Below are 21,858 nucleotides of genomic sequence, written 5' to 3'. Positions count from 1 at the left end.
TAAAATGAAATAAAATAAAATAAAATGGAGTTAACTTTAAACACAGGTTTGCCTACACATACATGTTAGTGAAAGAATTTTATCATCTGTTGCTGTACTTTCTGAGGGTCCTAAATGACAGTATTCACCTCTTCAAATGCCAGCAAATGGAAAATCACTCCAGTAGTAGTAGCAGCTGACATGGTCCCTCAACTTTGCTAATGGCTTACATCACATTAAAAACAACAGCTTTACTTCTTCCTATTTATTTGATTACTATTGCTTGGTACTGCAATTCAATTTCATCACAGGTGAACAAAAAAAAAAAACCCTAGAAAAAGTTAAGTTACCTGCTTAAGTTCCTAGGCCATTCACTCAGCATGCGTGGAGTTTAAACTGGCAAATAATTCGAACAAGTTATTTTTTGTTGAAACTACATGCCAAGAAGAAGATTCTGAGTGTCTTTCATATCAAATGACCTCACCAAATGCTTTCTTAATAAATTCTTAAAATACAATTTTAAAATATTCACCTTGCAACACAACTTTTGTTGCAAGTAATGGCAGCTATCCTGGGGAAAAAACCAAACCCCACAGAATCTGGAATTAAGGAAGTGGCACCTAAAAATGCCCCTCTTTTTTTTTTTTTTTTTTTTTAAATCTCTAATTTATACTCCAAACAATTCCTCCCCTCACCTGCTCCCAACCAAAAATGTGGTTTGGTTTACATGATACTAAGTTTTTAATAAAAAGTCTGGCTGACTTTACATGGGCAATACTGCCAAGGACCAGACTCTATCAAGGAATGCAGCAGATAGTCAGTTGAATAGCATATCACTTTACAACTCTACAAGCCTAAAACAGCAAAACAACCTTGGAAATGCATCACCATATCCAAAATAGTTCAAAGGTTTTAAGAATGAAATCAAGTTCTTTGATAGTGTTGCACACATATTTAAACTAGAGTTGTGATGGTTAATGTGTTTCATCTATATTAGATGTACCATACATAATGCTAACTGCAGGGGTTTATACTTTTTGGTATGATTGAAAGAGGTGAGATTTAGTTCAATTTCATGGCAATTCTCTGATAAAGTATCCTTGCTGTGTGACTCATTAATTGTATTACATGGTTGGCAATCAAGGGCAAATAAACTGCCCATGTGGAAAATTTGGCCCAGGACCTCAAAATACATGGTTGGCAAAAAGATATAAAAAATCCTCCCTCTCTTTTGAACAACTGACCTCCAACACTTATCTGCAACCAAACAGTGGATAGATAATTCATTTCCATGCTATTACATCGAAGCACAACTACCAGAAACATTAAACTATCAGTATCAGCTGAAATTTATCCAGTTAATTCACTCTGCATAAGAGAAATTATTATTACAACACATCTAAAGGGATAGTTAAAGCTTACAGCTCAGAATTTTCCTTTTTTTTTCTTTTTTTTTTTTTGCATTTGAGTTTTTTTGTGTGTTTTATTTTTAATTTCTTCTATGTTACCAGCTGTGATTTCCAGGTTAATGATTTCCAAGCAGATTTGAAAGGAAGCCTGAAGACTTCTTCTTTTCCTGTGATTCTGCTTCTTGGCCTTGTGAAAGTCCCAACTCTTTCTCAATCTGCTCAAGCTCAGACTGGTCAAGCAGTTCAAAATCATCAGCTTCCTCTGTGTCTGTCTCCTCGCTCAAACTGGGCGCTGCATGTGAGGGAGCTTGCTGCGCAGACTGCAACTGGTCTTTGATGGCAGCAGACACCGCCGCTGCGATGACATCCCCAGCAATTCCACTCATTAAATTAAAGGTTTGGTCACTGGTCAAAGGCAAGGAGAGCCCCGTAGTGGACGGTCTCTCTTTACTCTGTCTGGAAGCATGATCCACCCTGAAGTATGTGTGTTCCTTTTTTTGTTTCTGCTGGATGGGCATACCGATGCTGGAGTCATCGTCGTCATTTGTTCCGGCACCATTCTCTAAAGAAGGAAATTCTGACAGATCTCTAGCAAATGCTTCTTCATGATCACTAGGTCGGTCAAAATCTATTACAGGGTTAACAGAAGGAAACAGTGTTAGCAAACACAAACGGCCTCCCCAAAAAGCAGCCAAATGTAAAAATGCTGAAAATGTTCCTCTGAATACATTTACTAATCCACAGTCTAGCAGTCTTCTGTAGGCTCAATGGGTGCTACATCTAAAATAAAATGGTCTTGAGGTCTTAAATCTCATACCACAAATCACCTGGTATCAACCTAACACAGGAAGTTATGTGAGCAAAATATCTTTCTTAGATGGTATCTAGCTGTACATGAAACAACCCATATAATTCTTTACCACAGATAGTTCTAAATAGATCAACCACATAGTCCTAAGATTTATAAGGTGACAACAGGTCTCTCAACTCTTTTTCTTCACAATGCATGTAACCAAGAAATATTACAAGCTTTTAATATACTTACTTTTAATATACCTTAAGAGAAGGTGGAAAGAGAGGATCACATACTTGTCTTTAACTACTGAATGGGAAGATAAAGAGAAGATGGGGCCTGACTCTTCTTAAAGGTGCACAGTGGAAGGAGGGGAGTAAATTGACACAAGCTAGAACATGGGAAATTTTTGACCATAAACAAACTTTTTCATCATGAGGGTGAGCAAATACTGGAAAAGGCTGTCCAGGTGGGTTGCTCAATCTCTACCACTGGGGGTGTTGAAGCTTCAAACTGGTCACAGCCCTGAATGACTTCATGAAGTTGAGCCTGCTTTGAATAATAGGTTAAATGAGATGAACGACAACGGCTCACTCCAACTTCTAATTCTGTGATCATATAAAGCTATTTACAACTTGAGATATTAACAAAATAAAGTATGAATTTGGTCTGTATAATGTCATTAAGTAATATCATCTTACTTTTCATTTACAGTGAACTTTTCCTAGAAGAAAAGAAATACAAGACAAGCAGAGTAACAAATCCAGATACACAGACAAGATTACACCAAACTACTGGTGTCCTTAATTCAGGCAAAGTGTTCACTGAAAGCTTGGTTTGTAAAAAGAACTTAAAGATCTGGTCAAGATCAAGGCAAGTGCTTGAGGATCTTTTCCTAGTCTTAGTCCTCACACCTAATTTAGGCTTATTGCTGGCTGTCTTCATTAGCATTCTAATAACAAAACCTAATAATACTTTCTTTAATTGGCTGTTGAGCAGTTCGAAGTATTACTTTTTCTTCCTCAGCTTTTATTTGCACAGCTCACCTACAAAAGCTTTGGTACTAAATTAAAACATTTACTTGCTTAAAAGCTTTGGTGGGAGAGCTGAATCTGGCACTTACTGAATGTGTTTGGTTACCCACCGCTACTTACTTATTTAGAAGTATTTCTTATACATCACTTATACATCAACTTCCTGATGTATTATTAAGATGAGGACAGTTCTTACAAAAGATGTATCCAAAATTATATAAAACACTGGAATTAATGTTAAATTCATTGTACAGGAAAACAAGCAAACAAACAAACAACAGCTACCCCAAAAACTTGTCCTCAAAGTCTCTAATCATTTTCGGGTAACTTACATGACTGCAACTCATCAATGAAATAGATGAAGCCATTACATACCATCAGATGTGTCTGTTTGTGGAGAATACCCTTCAGATAAGTTAAAGGTCCCATTATCGGTCCAAGATACTTCCGATACATCCGTGTCAGACACTGACAGCTCTTTAGCAACAACTGCAGGATTAACCTACGCATAAAAAAGGCCCATACATGGCATTCTTATCCTAAAAAAAAATAAATCACACTACAGGAAGCCAGTGCTTAGACACTGAAAAAGAAGTCTCTTTCACGTCACAGCAATATAAATCACCTCCTATTTAAGCTTTAGTTGCAGAAATATGAAAGTAAGAGTAGGATACAATACTTAGAAGTGAAACATTCCTCTCTGTAATAACTGACAGCTGTACTATACTAAAGCACAGAAAATTCCAGTTATTCATTCTGAAATTCCTACTGTAAAGAAAGCAGAATGAGCCTGCAAATACAAAATACACATATAAATGTAAAGAAATACATAAACTTGGACCAAAACCCAAGCCCATTATCTATAACCGTCAGAAATCAGCTAAATAAAAAAATCATTACCCTTTAAGAATTTATCCAACAATATTAAATTCTGTCAGCTACAAATTTTTAGCCCACAGGATAGAAATTTATTTTATTTCAGAATACAATTTTTTTCACAATAAGTTCAAAGCAATCACTGTCAAAATCAGGCTCTAATGACTACTGATCCAATACTGCCTAAGAATTCCTATAAACCTGAACTTTTTTATGCCAACTAGTGTTCTGACTATAATGGAAAATCCTTTGCCATACAGTTATTTAGAATATTAAGATAGAAATGAGATATTACTGTGTTCTCATACATATTTAGAAAGATATTTATAGGTAATATACTGATTTGCACTCTCACTGAATATGATCAGACAAGTGATACAAAAGTATCTGACAAATTATGCAGGTTTTCTATGAATGTTTCCCTTTATATTTTTATAAAAATTAACTGCAATTTCACCGTTGCAAACAAAAATAGCTAACTTTGCTATTAAATTCTAGTTTAATCATTCTACAACCAATACAAAGTAAACAGAGTCTTAGTTTAGTAGGCCAAAGAAACCATTAGCTTGAAGGCCAGAAGTCACAAATGCTGTAAGTTAATTAGTATAAACCTAAAGATGGAGACTATGAATCACTTTTAAAGCATACTACTTAGTTCAGGAACACAGCCTCCTGGGCAGGTTAAAGTCTTCCACAGAAGAACAGAGACAGTAGTCTAGATACTCTCCGTTATCTATACAGACTTTTAAAAGCGAGACAGGGCTGACTGAAAAAAAGTCACCTTAGGACACAGAGCTGATATGTCTAATTCACTGTCATCTTCTGTGGGTTTTGTTTTTGCTGTTTCTGAAAGAAAAGAAAAATATTTTTTATCCTACTCATAACAATGGACTTCCAGGTTCAGTGTGTGTTCTCTCTCACACAGCTTGCGCAGTACTGTAAACTTTCACCTGCTGACACAGTGCATCATTCACGTAATACGCTACTAAGGTGAGGGAAACGAAGCTGACTGAGAGGCTAGATATTTATCAAAATGTATTGTACAGCAGCCAAAGCAGGAGACAGAATATTGCTCTGAAATACATTCTGACATTTATTTACCTGTATTGTACTTACTTCAGAAGTCTCTGTTGTTGCGTGTTAATGCAATTTTCTGCATAATTGCACGTAACTGTCATTCACAAACCCCTTCTTCTTTGCACCCATCTACCCTGCATTCACATTTCTATGCAAATATGCATACAAAACATCCTCTGAGGTCTGGTTAAATGTTGTTCCTTACAGGTGAAAGGACACTCCATCTGAGAAGAGCCTCATGAATATTTTAAACCAATATAAGCTGAAAAACACAGTCTCATTATTCCTGGTTGCCTATTTTTGCAACTTCTGTTGCCTCTCTTGTGTCATTGCAAGGATTTATGAATCCATGTGGTGAACCCAAGTGGGAAAGCAGAGTCGGGAACTTGTCTGGGTTAACTTAAACTGGAGGTTGAGAGGCAGAAAAGCACAAACTTAACCTCAACCATTTTCCCAGTGCTGGCTTATGAAACTCATGAAACAATACTCTGATCTCTCTCTCTGCTAGTTTCACTTAAAAGTAGAACAAAAATGAATAATACACGAAAGAAAATTTTCAATGCATGAGTTCTTATTTCAATAAGTACTGCATTACATGTAAGAGAAGGGGAAAAAGCAGATGGTTCCTCTCACTGTCTCTAGGAACAGCACACTATGATAAATGGTTACAAGAAATGGATGTTTTAAAGCAGAGGTGAAATCTACTGATGTAATACTAACTAAATAGGGTAGGCTACCTGCAAGTAATGTGACTACCCTACAAAGGTTTGATTACCAAAACTGTAAAACACACAAAAAGCAAACTAAAGGTAACTGTTCATGTAAGTATTTTTCTTGAAACAGCTTTAATAATTAAAATCTCAAAGTTTCCAATGTTACAAAGATTCTAGGCAAGATAGCTGAGAGTTTGTTTTAAACTGATTTCTTCCCTTGCTAACTAAAAATTTTGATTAATTTGTAGCTACTGTCTTACAGCAATTCTTAAATGGCTTTTGAGTATTTGGGGAAGAAAAAGTCTTGTCGCTGTTCGGAGTGAAAACAAGGTGGATTTAGATAGCGGAATAGAGTTCAGTCTCTGAAAAAGAATTCTGCTATGTACTTATTTTGTGTTCTTGAGTGAATCTCTCTCCTGGGTACATTTACCTTCTAAACAGAGACAAGCATTGCCATACTTACAGCAAGTATTTTTCTCTAAAAACCTAAAAGTTAATCAAGTATGAAGGGAACCATCAGTCTTGCCTTGTTTCCTTCAATGAAATAGGGTCTTTTTACCATACCCAGAGATCCAACATACATTATTACTCCATATAAAGCTAAGAACAGTAGCCGGGTTCAAAGCCGGAAATACCTCTACAACTGGTTTCACAGAACAAACCAAACTGTCTGCAAGGTGAATAAAATCTTCTCTGAATACAGAAATACATTACTTGAAGCTATACTTAATTACTCACCAGATCTCTCTTTTTTCTTCTGGTTGATATATTCCACTATTCCAAAATCTAGTTTCGTCAGAACAGTCTTAATTTTGTTGTATACTTTCTGTCCAAATTCATTGCACTTAAGGAAGGGACATAAAAAGGCACACAATACTGTGATAAAAATGAAGATAGAGAGAAAAATTGCATTGAAATATTGCTTTATGTGAAGTTACTCAATAAAGCTTAAATGATGCATTTATATACATTAACTACTAATTTTACGTAATATCACTAGCTTTACATAAAAACACACTGTCAAATACTGTTCTGTTTTCAGCTGGGATAGTTATTTTTCTTCCTTAGTAACTGGCACAGTGCTGTGTTTTGGATTCAGTCTGAGAACAATGCTGATTAACACACTGCTGTTTTAGTTGCTGCTCAGTAGCACTTACCCTGATCAAGGACTGTTCAGTCTCTCGTGCTCTGCCAGTGACCCTATCCCAGCTGAAACCAGGAAAAAGGACCATGTAAGACAAACTGTTAATGTCCAGCCCAGTTTCTAGGAGTCATTACTACTCGTTGCAGAATATACCACTAAATTCATATCAATGGACACATTTTTACTTCCTTTAAGGCCCAATTTATGATCACTATAACATTTATCATTATCTCGAGTTAGTCTGATTTTGGTATCTCTACCTGAGAAGCATGACTATGTAATATGCCAGAATCAAGATGTTGAAAAAACTTCTAACCTGAGTTCCATATGACAAAAAACGCTTGTCAGAACCTACATATGTACGTATATGTATCGCAGAACCATAGAATAGTTTGGGTTGGAACAGACCTTAAAGATCATCCAGTTCCAACCCCCATGCCATGGGCAGGGACACCTTCCACTAGACCAGGTTGCTCAAACGTGGCCTTGAAATGTTGCCAGGGATGAGGCATCTACCACCTTTCTGGGCAACCTGTTCCAGTGTTTCACTACCCTCATCATAAAAAACATCTTCCTTGTATCTAGTCTGCATTTCCCCTCTTTCAGTTTAAAGCCATTCCCCCCTGTCCTGTCACAACAGGCTCAGGTAAAAAGTCTGTCCCTATCTTTCTTATAAGCCCCCTTTAAGTCTTGAAAGGCTGCAATAAGGTCTCTCTGGAGCCTTCTCTTCTCCAGGCTGAACAACCCCAACTCTTTCAGCCTATCCTCATAGAAGGGGAGCTCCAGCTCTTTGATCATCTTCATGGCCCTCTGGCTTGCTCCAACAGGTCCATGTCCTTCTCATACTAGGGGTCCCAGAGGTGTTGCCCCAACCCAGATGAAGGACCTTACACTTGGCCTTATTGAATGAACCTCATGAGGTTCACATGGGCCCACTTCTTGAGCTCATCCAGGTCTCTCTGGATGGCATCCCGTCCCTCAGGTGTGTCAACTGCACCACTCAGCTTGGCATCATCTGCAAACTTGTACATGTGTGTAAATATAAATAAATAAATACTCCCTATACAGAGATCAGATAATGAACAAACCACATACGTACATGATAATCGAAAAAGAGATTCTACTTACGCAGGACATAGGAGAGGACAACTCCAGGAATGTAACTTCCCAAGACAGTGAAAAATGTACATACACTGCAGACCAGTAGGCAAAACTGGCAAAAACATTAAAATTGGCTGTTAACACTTCTACTGCTTAAATCGTTAGATAATTTTGCAAAAGAAAAATGTTGCATGCTAAATGAGATCTAGAATGTAGTGGAAAACTGAAGGTTTTGTTGGTTTTGGTCTGGTTTTTTTATATTAGGAAATCTTTAACATTTCTGATGTAAATAAGCACCAAACAGTTAATTTTGGCTAATCAGGATGTACCCTCTCTTCTGTTATAAAAATATGCTATTTTTCTTCATTTACTATTAAGATTTAACAAGCTCATTGTTTTTGCTGAAATTATTAGAAATTACTTCACTTTCATTACACAAAAAAACCCCGCTGAACAGTTGATATGCAGGAAAAAACCCAAATCACTAATTCAATTATTGCAATGCATGCACGCTGGATGCTTACAAAAGCAAAAAAAAAAAATCTTTCTTGTAAATACAGATCTCTCCCCTGTTGTGTTGCTTCAAGAAACTATTTTATATGTTGGCAAGAACTCTTTTGATGCTTGTTGGCTACTCTAGCATCCCTGTTAATGACAAGACTGAGCTGAATTTTCTGTGTAAAACCTGGGTTTTGGCCTCTGCTGTGACTAAGAAATACAGTGCATCTTCCATTAACTGCACAATGCTGAGTACAGAATTGATCTGTTGAAAGTCTGTAGAAAGAATCAATTTGCTTTTGGACCTGAATTGCAATAAAATGGTTAATTCTCCAGCTCAGTCTTTCCAGTAAAAACAAAACAAAAAAATCAAGAATCAAACCCACCAACTGTATCTGTATAGAAGAAAAATTATCATAATTAAATATGGGGAATTCTCCTCTATCATGTAATACTTGTGCAGGTATTCCTGAAGATTAGTTATTTGGGGAAATGTATATCTAAGAACTGTATATTTTTTGGTTTTGTTTTGGGTTTTTTTTCCAAGTTGTTATTAAATTGTGATGTTTTAAAGTTCCTTTCCATGGAATGACTGGCGAGGTTCCAACAGCTGTAAAGGGTGAGACTGTATTGCTATAAACTTTACTGTGAGCACCTTCACTCACTGATGACCTACCTGTGATCTCCATAGCAAAAAAGTAGCAGAAACTCATAACTGAATGTATCATAATGTGACTTGGTTTTGTTTTTCTTTTAATTTTTCTCACATTTTTATTAAGTCATATTGAACATTTAATATTACTTGGGAGTGCTTACCTTGCCAGGGTTTTGTTCCTTGAAGTGGGACATTTCTTGAAGAAATACAAATAAATTCATCAGTGCTTCTGAAATGCACTGATTTATCCTGGGCCTGTAGTCTTGCCTTGAATTGATGACTTTCCAGCTGAGTAAAACAAAGAAAAATACCCAACAGCTTTGGTTATAGCTCATATGAAAGTTGAAACTGGTTGAAAACAACACGTCGTAAAGCTATAGCCTTCAGCAATCTACTGAGTAGCAAGGCTACTGCTGTGCTACAGAAACCTGTGCTTGTTTCCACATATTTTATATTGGGCTAATTTGATCTTTTTGAACATTAAGAAAGTATCTGTTCAGTAGTAGCAATGCTCAGTCCATATAAGGAGTTATGGAAGAAATTACTGCGTATTCATTCTGGCAATATGAAAATACTGAGTTCAAGGCACAATTGTCATCTAAATTAAGCAACTGAAGCCCAAACTTGTTTCCTAATATTATTTTTCCTTTAAAAAAAATTATATATATATATATATATGTGCTTTTCCGTTTCTAATTTTTGTCCTGTTCTGCAAACTATGATGATCCATAAGAGGTTGTTACCTAACTTCAAAAAAAAGAAATTGCTTTTGAAGTCTTGATGTCTATATTAATTTCCTTACTGAACTTTTATTTCTCTTTTGTATTGAAAGGTCTGTTTCTAAAGCTTAGCTTATGATCAGTCAGTTCTTTTAATACAATTAAAAAACCCCTGTACTGAAGAATTTGCTAAAAACCATGAGAAAACACATGTATCCTATTTTGGTCTGATCAGCTTAGACAATAACCAGTTTAAATTATTACATCATGCACCTTTTTAGAGTAGAAAAAAACATCTACAACAAAAATGTTTTATGAAACAACAAATGAAAGGAAAAACATAGACAGGCCAGTCAATGTCAAATCAAACTGGTATGCACCACCATGCAACTACTGAGCAACTGAAGTAAGTTCTGCACTAGTTTTACTATCTTCCACATAATTCCCTGCTCAGTACATACAGCTTTGATCCCAGTGAATGCAAGTAAGCCATAAACCATCCCACAGTCATTTTATTTGGATACATAATCCATTAAATGTCCAATGCATCATGGTATTGATAGCAAACATTTTGTCATAGGCAGATCAAATTACAGGGTAAATAAAAAATGACATTATGAAAAGAATGAATGTACAAAGGTCAGTGTGCAGCAATAAGGATGTACACATAGATCAAACTGCCAACCCATATTTCCAAATAATGACTCTGCTCTTTAGCTGCTAAAACACACAAGGCCCTGACAGCAGTTGTTCTTGTTATTCAGAAGACAAATGCCCTTGAGATAGTTTCCTGGGACAACTTCAATGTTAGCAAGCATCAGTAAGTGAATTATGAGACTTTTGCTGTTCAAACTTTACCCTGGATGAACTTAGTGTTCAAAAGTAATATTTAAACATTTGGTTTAATATCAGGAATAACAAGATATAATTTATTTTTTTTTAGTGAATGTAAGACTAAAAAAAAAAAAAAAGAAAAATAATCTATCCTCACTTGTAAAAATACCTGTAGTGATTAAAAGCTTCCACATTAGTATCTGTTCCACAACAGATTGCTTAGTCATTTTTATTTGCACATAATGTAAAAATCAAAAGCTATCACGAGCATTTGGACTTTTTTTAGTCAAAAGCTGGTTAGAACATTGCTTTTGTCTACCTTCTCTACTAAGGACACATGCATAACCTAGCTTTGCTATGCTCTATTCTAATTTATTAGCTGTGATTTAATGTTCATCCTTGCTAACAAGGTGCAATGATGTTTTAGGACATGAACTTGTACTATCTCTCATTTTTTAACATAAAAAAAGTGTATAGTACTGTAATGTTTTTATACAGGCATGAGCTGACACTGCACTTGCACCAAGAACTGCAATGCAGATCTTTCTAACAAGACCAACTGGTTTATTTACACAGAACAAGGAGATAACGGTTCAAGGAAAACCAGATTTGACATCTGGAAATTATTTATTTGAAAGTTACATCTATAATTGCACTGGACTACAAGAAGATGTATTGATTTTTCCTAAAAGGATAAGCTTCTGACTTGCTTCTCTTTGTAGGGCTGGGGCTGTGTGCAGATTCAGCGCTGGAAGGGAAGTGATCTATCAAATGGTTAACATGCAAGATATATTAACATAGCACTGAAGGGGTGGTTATTGAAAGGTTCAAGTGGCCTAAATTAGGCAGAAGCTTTGATCAATGAATCATGATACAAGTAAAAAAATGTAGCCCACATTATTATAACATCAAACAAAAAGTTTGGGATTATATTATTACTGTGGGTTTCTGGTAACAGGTTACCAGCAAAACTAGGCAAATGGCAAGTAACTATATACAGAAACGTCTCTTTCATTTCACTTTACTTCCCAGTTAAAATAAAACAAAATGAAACAAAAAACCCCCAACAAATTACTTATAAATTTTGAGTTATATAAACCTGAAAATATATCACTTCTGTGATACAAGCTATGATCAAAGGAGAAAGCAAACTCTGAATTTCAAATTCAATGTCTTGGCAAAAAGAACACAGAACTTAAGTCCTCCTTAAAATCTCTTTAAAACTAGCATTTCAGCCAAACTCCAGACATTATGTCTGACATCCAATTCAGCAAGGTCTAAAGCCACTTTTTCTCCCAGTTGTAAATCTTTGCTGTCATTTCTCCTAAATACACAGGGTAAGAGGATTTCGAGTTTCTGTTGAATTGTAACTTTGGTCAACAGCTGACCACATTTAAACTTGTGAATTTTTATATACTTATATTTAAGCCAGAAATAACTGGTCTTCCACATACACGAGAACTCGTTTTTATTCTACACTGGAAATGTTAAATACCTTCTTTTCTGTTGCACTGCAGACATGCTAACTACTTGGAAGCAGCTTTCCTAACATAATGGAGGTTAACCATCTTCTTTTCAGATACACAGTCTTCATTTTTGTAAAAAGTCAAGAATGATTTTGGTCAAAAATGTCTAGTTATGCATCTTAAAACACACACGGAGAAACCTCATCTTTCTCTATGCGTATATTTAACTACTGTACAGCAACTTCGCCACGAGGTGGTGACACAGCAACACTGGTATTAGAGCAAGGTTTGGGAGCCATTTCATACAGAACATAAATAGCACGCATGAGGGATTCATATTCAAACTATCGTATACATAGTGGAGTGCAGAACATGACTTACAGAAAACCTAGTACTTCTGCTATAGTGTGAAACTGATTGAAGTTAAAGCCCCAAATTGTTGCTGTATTCCTGACTTTATTATAGTGTAGTATTTGTAGTACTGCAGTAGTGTGATTTCCTTTTACACTATAAAATATTCAGTGTGAGGGTTCTCCTTTCCCCCCTTCAAGAAGAAATGATAAACAATTTAGTGTATCTGAAATTCATAGGATGAGAGTCCCATCTCTTGGACTAGGTGACCTTTAAGTCAGAGAAAATGCAACACATTTTCCAGCCATGCATGACACTAAATGCCGTTATTTGCCTCTGACAAAGGATGTAAAATAAAGCCGTTAAATAATTCATGGAGAACACTGCAGGTTCACAGCAGGAGGAATTAGCAATGTTACACAGAACTTTCTGTCCACCTCCCATCCATAACAGCAATTTCAATTTCCACCCCCTCTGATAATTAGCAGATTGAGAAAAGTAGTATACAAGGGTTTTGTCTTAAGAAAAATGAAATTATTATGGATAGGCTACTCTCCTTAAACACTGCTTCTAGCTTTTGAAAACCATACGCAGCATTAATATGTATTTGAAGAGTTGTCTGTTTATTCTAGTGTTGAAAACTATTATGACCGTCTTCTGAATTACAAAATCCTTTCAGTAACTCCTACCCTTTATTTAAAATTGTTGACAATCAAAGCGGAACTTCATGGAAGCATGAAAAGAGGTAAGCCCGATGCCTGCTACCAAAACGAAGCTTAGAAATACGTAAGACAAATGTAGATTGCTAGCTTACTAACTTTAATAGCAAAAATGGGGGGGCAATGTGGGAGATGAAAGCATAAACTACAACAAAAATGCAAACTACTTTCATATATACTAACCACCAATATAAAGAGGAGATACAAGGCGGCACACTGGGATGACTCATACCAATTGAAAAAAACCACGCAAGTTATGCAGAAAAATGGCACATCCGCAGGGAAAGTTCTCTGGAGCTGCTTCTCTTGGCTGTTAATAATGCTTTCTTTTGCTAACCTGAAAAGATGTTGAAAATATAAACTGCAGTGCAGATAAAATGTACTGCTAGAGGTTTAGTCCAGTGGTCCACATATACTGCATTGACAAAGAAGCACCCAGGCAAGAAACGTGAATGGTACAGGTGAAGTTTGTTTCAAGACATTACAAACCCACTATTAACCTTGCTTCGCAAAAGAATACTTAGCAGATTGTTATAGACCACAAGACAACATGAGACACCTTTATCAGTTCTACTACACACTTTTCTATGGAACAGGGGCTATTCTGAAACCTTATTCTGATCTTGGGCTACTAACGGTATAAGAAAGTCAGCTTGCTAATCTTCAGTGCAACAATCAGATGCACATGCTGCCTCTTCCTGTTCATACCTCTCAACATCTACAAGCCCCGATAACATCTGTCCCTCCTGGCCCTGTCCCCAAGAGCCCACTTGAGAGGCAGTGTTACCCTGGGGCCAGAGGGCTGGAACAAGGGAGCATCAGTGAGGTTCCTGGTGACGGAGGAGTGAGAAAGAAAGGAGGTACAAAGTATAGCTGCATGTACACAGAGAAGTTATATCACGCCCTTGGAAAAACAGATATAAACATTAAATCTGTGTTAGATAAAAAGCTAACAGATACATAACAATGCATATTCCAGACAAATTAATTTTTTAAATTAATTTTTCATTTAAAGACAAAAAGGAAAAAAGATAGATTAAGTGATGCAGATGATGAATGCATGAGCTCATGACTGTGACACAAAACCCCACTTCAGCATAGTATTAGTGGAGTTACTTACAGTACCTTAATAAATGGCTTAAATATGAGCCCCGTACTTTCTGCAAAAACAGCTTTTGGGAGTCTTGTTCAGGTGCTCCTTTGAGGATACAAGCCGTTAACTCTCTCTGAACACTTTCAAAGGTTTTTGTGCATAATTTAGAAAGAATAAGGTTTCATGCTTCCATCACTTCCCCAGGGTTTGATATAAAGTACTACACGTCTATTCTAAAACTACTGTCAGTAAGACTGAAGGTGTTAATAGAGAAAATTACTCATATCCTTCTGACCACATGCATCATTTCTAAAACTGAGCAAATACATGAACTGTTACCTAGTAGCTGCAAAAAAAAAAACAAAAAAAAAACCAACAAACCCAGACCAAACCAGAACACCCTCCCACCCCAGATGCTTCAACCCATCACAGTCACAAACTCTGGCCAAAAGAGTCATGGCATTACATTCTCTAAAAATGACTGATGGTGTCATGCTCTCATTTTGTATCTAGACATCTGTTCAAGCAAACCCTGTCACATTTCTCAGAAAGGTCAGTAGCTCTCAGGTTACTGGCTTAAAGATCTCTTTGTGATGTACTGGATTTTTTTTAATTATGTGTACATGGTTTTATATGTACCTTCAAGTAGATGTGCTACTCAGAACTGCAGCAGTGACCAAGTACACCATGATGTGGTGGATCTGAAGGATTGCACCTACATAAACAAAGAGGTAGTAATTACAAAGCTTCTGAACCTTCCTGATTTCCCAGCTGTAACCACACATGCTTTAAACCTGTGCAGACTCTGTAATTTTAAAGGTAACTTAGAATCTAAGTTACCTTTAGAATGTTAGTCAAGGTGGAAGAACTGAAAGTTACATTCCCAAAGATACATAAATCAAAATATAGGTAATATGGCTATTTTCTAGTCTTTCAAAAAGTAGTATCTAGAGCTTATAGAATGATGCAGCTGTAAGAGATGTGGATGTTTGTCTAAGGACAAAACTTATAGGCAACCAGGAGTTAAGTATGAAGCTTGACCACATGAGATCAAGCGCATGAACTGTCAGCAAACCCAGTGAAGCAGGTTTACATTTTCAGAGCTTTCACAGGTCTCTGCTGTCACCTCTGCTGAGGAAAGGAATCACCACAGTGCAGAAGGGAATGGTTATAATGATGCAGTTACCTTTCTTTGAAACAAACATTTTATACCTTAAGCTCTATGCCAAAAATATATTTTAATATTTTAAAATTTGTCTTCTAAATTATTCAGGTACAGAGATGATGAATATAGAATAGCATTTAGATAAAAAAGGTTATGAAAACTTTTAAAATTTTTTTTTTACATTTAAATTTCAGCTGACGACATACTCAAAATGAAAATAACCTTCCCCCCAAAAAAATATACTACAGTTAACTCCATTAAAGTACCAAAGGCAAAACCTGTAATACAATGTAACAAATTTGTGAATCTTATGTGCCCTATGTGTAAAGATGGAGCAGACAGTCCACTGAACTCACAGCATAGCATCTTAATGACCTATGTGGCTATTTTAAAAGGTGATTATGTAGAATTGTGCTTTATTCTGTGCCACTTTTGGGTTCCACGCAATTTTTAAATATACTAAAATAATTATATTTGTGTCATGTGACTATGACAAAGTCAACAAAACTTGCAGTTCAAATGAATCACTGGGGCACCAGGTAAAACCCTGCTGGCTTCAAAGAAGCCCACAAAAGGATGCTGTATCACTGAACGAATGAGGAACACAGGAAGCATCCACAAATACACTCTCTACTCAGACTTTAGGGAGAAACTTTTACAACCTTTTTCCTACAAACTCTACAAAGCTTTTCTAATAGACATCTCTCCAGCTTATAGATATCCATATGCACTTTATTTCCCACTGCTAATCTATAGCTGCTGCACAGATTTAGGCTTTTACCAACAACTACTACTACTGTGACAAACAGCCTTTAGCTGATCACAATTGGCATTCCTTCAATGTTAAGGCTTGGGCACATTTAGAATCTCTAACATATACAAAGTTAGACAGATATTGTTTTTAAATTGAAGCTGGAGAATGTAGTCATCCACCTTAAAGTGTAACTAACATCTCTCAATCCAAATAGTCTTCTTTAATTATCATCCCTCCTGTAGTCCAAATACGCAATTTCTAAGAACTAAATGAATTCTGTTAATGCTGAGCAATACTGCTTCTCAAGCTTTTAAAGTGTTTTCTTTCTGACATCATCTGTCTTCATGTGACACTTCAGTTTTGTGCTTTTTATTAACAGTGAGTCAGTCTAATTTGCTGTTACTGTTTTGTTTGGGTTTTTTTTTTCCCCAAGGGAAGGTATGCAATAAAAAGCTGAAAAAACGTTCTGATTTCACAGCTTTCAGCAGCATGCATACCCCTTCTATTTCTTGACCAAGAATATTTTTGGTAATATTACTGTATAAGAAATATGTTTAAATCATAAGCACTTGATAAGGCTGGATGTAGTTTTCTCAATAGACTGCACAGCAGACTGGTCAGGACATGTGACTTTCAACAAAACATACAAGCAACCTTTCATCCCTGACTCTATACGCTTCTTGCACAGTATGTTAACTAAAGTCATAATAATATTTTCTTCTCTTCAAATGACATGGGAACTTTTTACCACTGGTGTGTTGCTAAACAATATCAATCTCATACATGACGGGTTGTTTTTTTTTCTTATATTACTAGTCAAGAACAAACTTTTCTGAAGATTAAAGCAATCCTATTGGTGCACTCAAATGTTCTGCAAAGGGGGAGGGGAACTCATCTTGCCCTACAGATTGCTTAAAGAAGTGAAAAAAAAAAAAAAAAAGACCCATTACTGCCAGGATTTTGAGGGTATGTGTTCACTTCTTCCATCCAAGCATAGCCTCAGTCATCTTCTCAAGTCTTAAAAAGGAGATATATTGCCTTTCTTTAGCTGATCAGACTGGTTAACTCCAGCTTTTTTGAATGCGATTCTAGTACACAAATTCCTCGACACAGCAGAATAAATGTTGTCACTTTTCACTGAATGTCCTATGAAAATAAAATAAACTGCAACTAAATTTGGGCCATTACACTGAACAGCTCCTTTACACAGACACTTCTAAGTAAACTGATAGGTCAGCTCTCACGAGAAGCCCTTCCTTTGACCTGTACTCCTGTCCAGCTCCCCTGAGAACACCAGCCACTCCAGTTCGAGGTCATTCAAAATGTGAAATGTGATTTGATAGTCAAGTGCTACTAGTCCTAAGTCACGACACTCAATCAGCATAGATCTTTTTTTTTTAATGCCTCTTTGCATGAAAACTGGGTGTTTCAGGGCCATACAAATACTATTATAGACTTGCTTTCTTTTTAACGAAGACTGTAATACTATTGCTACACACTGTTGTCTTTTTACCAAGGCAGTACAAGGGCTGGAATCTTCCAGGGCAGCTTCCCATTTATAATAGAAACTGGTGATTCAAAAGACACATTTTTATTTTACTTTTTGGTCGAAAAAGTAAGGAAGTCTTGTTTCTATCAACAGGAGCATAAAGTTTTGTTTGCAGAACTTTTAACAGCTCTGCCTAGCTGTTGGAATTCTTTCACATTTCTTTTTCTCCCACAAAGAAAACTCTTTTAACCCTTTTTCACAAAATCGGTTGATTTTCCTCCTTCAGCCTCCACATTCTTCAGCTGGGATATTCCTAGTTCAAGGCCTCTCAAAGTCAAACAGCTAGGAAAGATGAGCTGAGCATTCCTTGAGTAGCAGAGCAGCTGCACAAAAAAGGAAAATTGGATTTTCAAGTGCCAGACAAAGAATACTTTTAATCTGCAAAAACATGAAAACACCTTTTTGTGTAGCATCACAAAAAGGCAGCCTTAACTCTTCTTGTGTGGAACTTCATTCTGATTCTCTTCAGTGGGTTTTAATGTAAAAAAACCATTTGTATGAACAGGTGATCATCTGCTTTGATGCATTACTGAGAGCTCCTGGCACATCACTTGTTGCCAACATTTTTGCACTGAATTCAATCATAAAAGGAAATTCAAACACTCTCTACTAGCAGAAGAAACAAATATTTTTATAAAATTAAAAATCAACATACCTTGAATAGCTAAGTAATAGGGAGATTTGACTTTAAACTGAATCCACATTTTTCTAAGACCAAGCACATACTGAGAAAGGCCACGCACTATAAGACTGCAGTTCAAAATCAACTGGTTCAAAATAACTTAGCTTTCTTTACATGTTTTTTTTTTGTTTGGGTTCCTCACCCCATCCCAACTCAAAAGGCTTCTGGCTGACAGTTTAGTGCACCAGTTCACCATCTTTTTCAGTAGGCAGGCAACAGCGATTAGAACACAGCAGACATTGTTCTGATAGAGGAAGTTAAACATCGGTATCTCTTTGAAGCACCTACAGCCATGTGCTTCCACCACTTCAGGACTTATAATTCATAGTGCCTTTCATATATTCCTGACTACCATTAGATTCCCCATGAATTGTCTTTTATTAATAAATTATACTATCTTACACAATACTATAAGGGACCTTGTGATAAAGAATTAGTAAGTGAAATACTGTCTTTATGCTAAACTTCTCAGTCGTTTACCTTTGACCACATCTCTCCTCACTGTTCTTGACCTGCTACTGCTCAGGATCATATGACAAAACAAAAAAGAAGATATGAGTGGGTACCTAATCTTCAAAACTCCTAGCTTTTTTCTAGGTTTACTAAGAACAATTTGTGCATATGTTCCTTTGGTTATTATACGTGTAAATTCACAGTATGACTAACAGGCTATTGACCAATGCCACATCTTTAACTATGATGTTATAATGTTCATGAAATACACTTATGATGCAATACTAAATATTTTATGAAGTAGGACATGAACTCAGGAGAAGACGTAAGAAGTATTTGCTTGCATCTGAGAAGGAGCTACAAGGAGTGCAGTGCACTGAAACCAGTCAGTGAACAAAGCTCATTCCACAGCTTCTACAGTACCACTACCCTTCATTTTTAAAAATATAAATCAGTAGCTTTGATTCAGTGTGCCCTTAAAATTACCCCATTATCTGTGCATTTACATTACTCTCTCTTCTTTTGTGATTCTAAAATGAATTGCTCCAGTATAGTTCCAATAGCTCCTCCTTATACTGCCTCTTGTTTAACTTGGATCAAAGTATTCTGACCTCCACCAGATCTCATTAGCCCTTCTGCAGCAACGTTCTTCAGTTATATCCTATTTGTTACCACCCAGACAAAAAGGCAAATGAATTCCACAAAACCCCTATTTTTGATTAAACTATTTTCTCAAACCTTTCTGCTCAATAGCAAAGGCACAAAAGAGTGAGGGACTAGGATCAGGGTTAATTAATTTAATGTCAGTTTCAGAAATAATAAATGAGGAGAGCAGGCCCTATTATCACATTTTTCTAGGCTACTGCTTTGAAATGTTCATCCTTTGAATTTAAAACAAACAAACAATCTTTGATTCATTAAAAAAAAAAAAAAAAGAACTCTTACAGGTTTAGGCCTAGTATTACTTAACTATTTAACTGCCAAAGCTTGCTACAAGCCTATATAGAAAAAAAACTGTGATAGGTATTACAAAGCTTGTATGGTTTGCACACCAGTTGCATCCTTTTACATGTTGGTGAACACTGCTAGTTTTTTTGGATTTTTTTCCACAAACCCAAATTTTGATTTTTTTTCCCCCCAAAAAAAAATTATTTTTCTTCTCAGCTGGTTAAGATTTTCTCAAGGAAAGACTGCACATCCTTTACAAAACTGATTCAAAAGCACAATAAAAAAATATGATTACGATCTAAACCCTCTTTTTTTTTAATGCGTCATGCATATTGCTGGGAAATACACACTTCAACAAAGCGGAAATCCAGCTAAACATTTGTAATGAACAGCATTTAACACTTTGGTGGCTATCAGTAATGAGTTAACATTTCCTTAAAAAAAAGAATACCACCTACTACTACAATTACATTATACAGGGCACAGCTTAGATCCCTGCAATCGGAAATGCGTAGGTGACCCCACCCTTGCAGAGACCCAATTATGCCACTGGGGATCCATTCACCCATGCTCATCCAGTTAGGTGACCATGCCTGCACAACATACACCAGAAGGGTCTTCTGTATTTCATCTACCTTACAACAACACATTGTCATACATACTGCAAAAACATCCACAGAAATGTTCAAATTTAAATTCGAAGCTATAATGAAATGCTCACTTCCGATTCGTGTAGTACTTAAACTGGCCTCTATATTCTGTCACTTTGTTAACTAACTTAAAACAAGTCTATTTCCACATACATGACTTTTTTTTTCCCCTCCCCCCAATATCAAATATTTCATTAACATCAGTTTAGAGACAATATTTTGATTAACATCAAGACAATAAAATTGCAACTATGGGAAGACCATGTGGACTTTAAGAATCCTATATTATAAAGTTTGTCATAGCCACACATTAATAACATCTACTTTCAAAATATCTCTTTTAAAATCTATTTAGCTAAGTTCAATTAGCACATTTATTTCATAGGAATGTGCTGGATCATATTTTGAAAAAATCATATTTGCTAAATTGTTAATAAGTTTTAAATCCAATTACTTGCTTTTTGTCCTGATGGTTTGTTTTATAAAGTATTTAAGATAAAAATTAAACTTCAGAAAGACGGGCATACCTCAAAGGGACACAGTGCCCTATCTCATAGTAATAAGTTATGGTTCTGTCAGTAATGTGGCTCCATCTCAACTATTTGTGTCTCTTGACATTTTGAGGCTTGTAAGTTGTCCCATGGCTGGGAAAAGTGACTAGGTAGAAACCACCTAGTGTTTTCTTCCCTTCAGCTTTAGTTTAAGAAAGACACAAGAGCTGTACAAATTAACCTCTCTGCAGACATTAACTAAGAAACCTTAGGCTAGCATTAGAGGCAAATCCCCAAGAATTTGCCAAGAATGATCTGTTACAACGCAGAGAAAACTGATCTTAGGCTGAGAACTCAGGAGTGCACACAGATTAATTACACAAAGCCCTGGTCTGTACTGCACTGCATGAGAAGGCCATCAGAATGAACGTACAGTACCTTTCGTCTTGTCCCAGATCCTCACTGTCTGGCATTTCAGATGTAAAAAGGAATTCTCTCTCTACCAATCTAGATAATCCAGGCAATGATCTTCTAGTCTGTTTTGTGTTTTAGAAGTGACAACCAGGGCACCTGTCCGGTTTGCAGCTGAGAAGAGCGCTCCTTGCTCAGAGAGCGAATGTTTACAAGACATCCTAAGTGCCTGCTGGTCTTGAATGAAGTTCAGAGCATTCAGCTTTGATTGGCCATGGCTATAAATAAACAAGT

General features: G+C 36.3%; 1 protein-coding gene across 1 annotated transcript; it reads right to left on the bottom strand.

The window, feature by feature from the left end:
- Window positions 1-562: 562 nt before the first annotated feature.
- Window positions 563-21,626, bottom strand: RETREG1 (reticulophagy regulator 1; the record flags this gene model as incomplete). Its single annotated transcript, XM_080639434.1, has 7 exons — window positions 563-2,016; window positions 3,591-3,717; window positions 4,873-4,937; window positions 6,620-6,757; window positions 8,154-8,238; window positions 9,441-9,567; window positions 21,592-21,626. The coding sequence occupies 7 exons, from the start codon at window positions 21,624-21,626 to the stop codon at window positions 1,505-1,507; spliced, it is 1,089 nt and encodes a 362-aa protein (XP_080495560.1). The 3' UTR covers window positions 563-1,504.
- Window positions 21,627-21,858: the final 232 nt, after the last annotated feature.

This window comes from Psittacula echo (assembly GCF_963264785.1).
Source record: "Psittacula echo genome assembly, chromosome: 2".
In the NCBI taxonomy this organism is placed as follows: Eukaryota; Metazoa; Chordata; class Aves; order Psittaciformes; family Psittacidae; genus Psittacula; species Psittacula echo.
The sequence above is the reverse complement of the archived record's forward strand: the minus strand, read 5'-3'. Positions and strand labels throughout refer to the sequence as shown.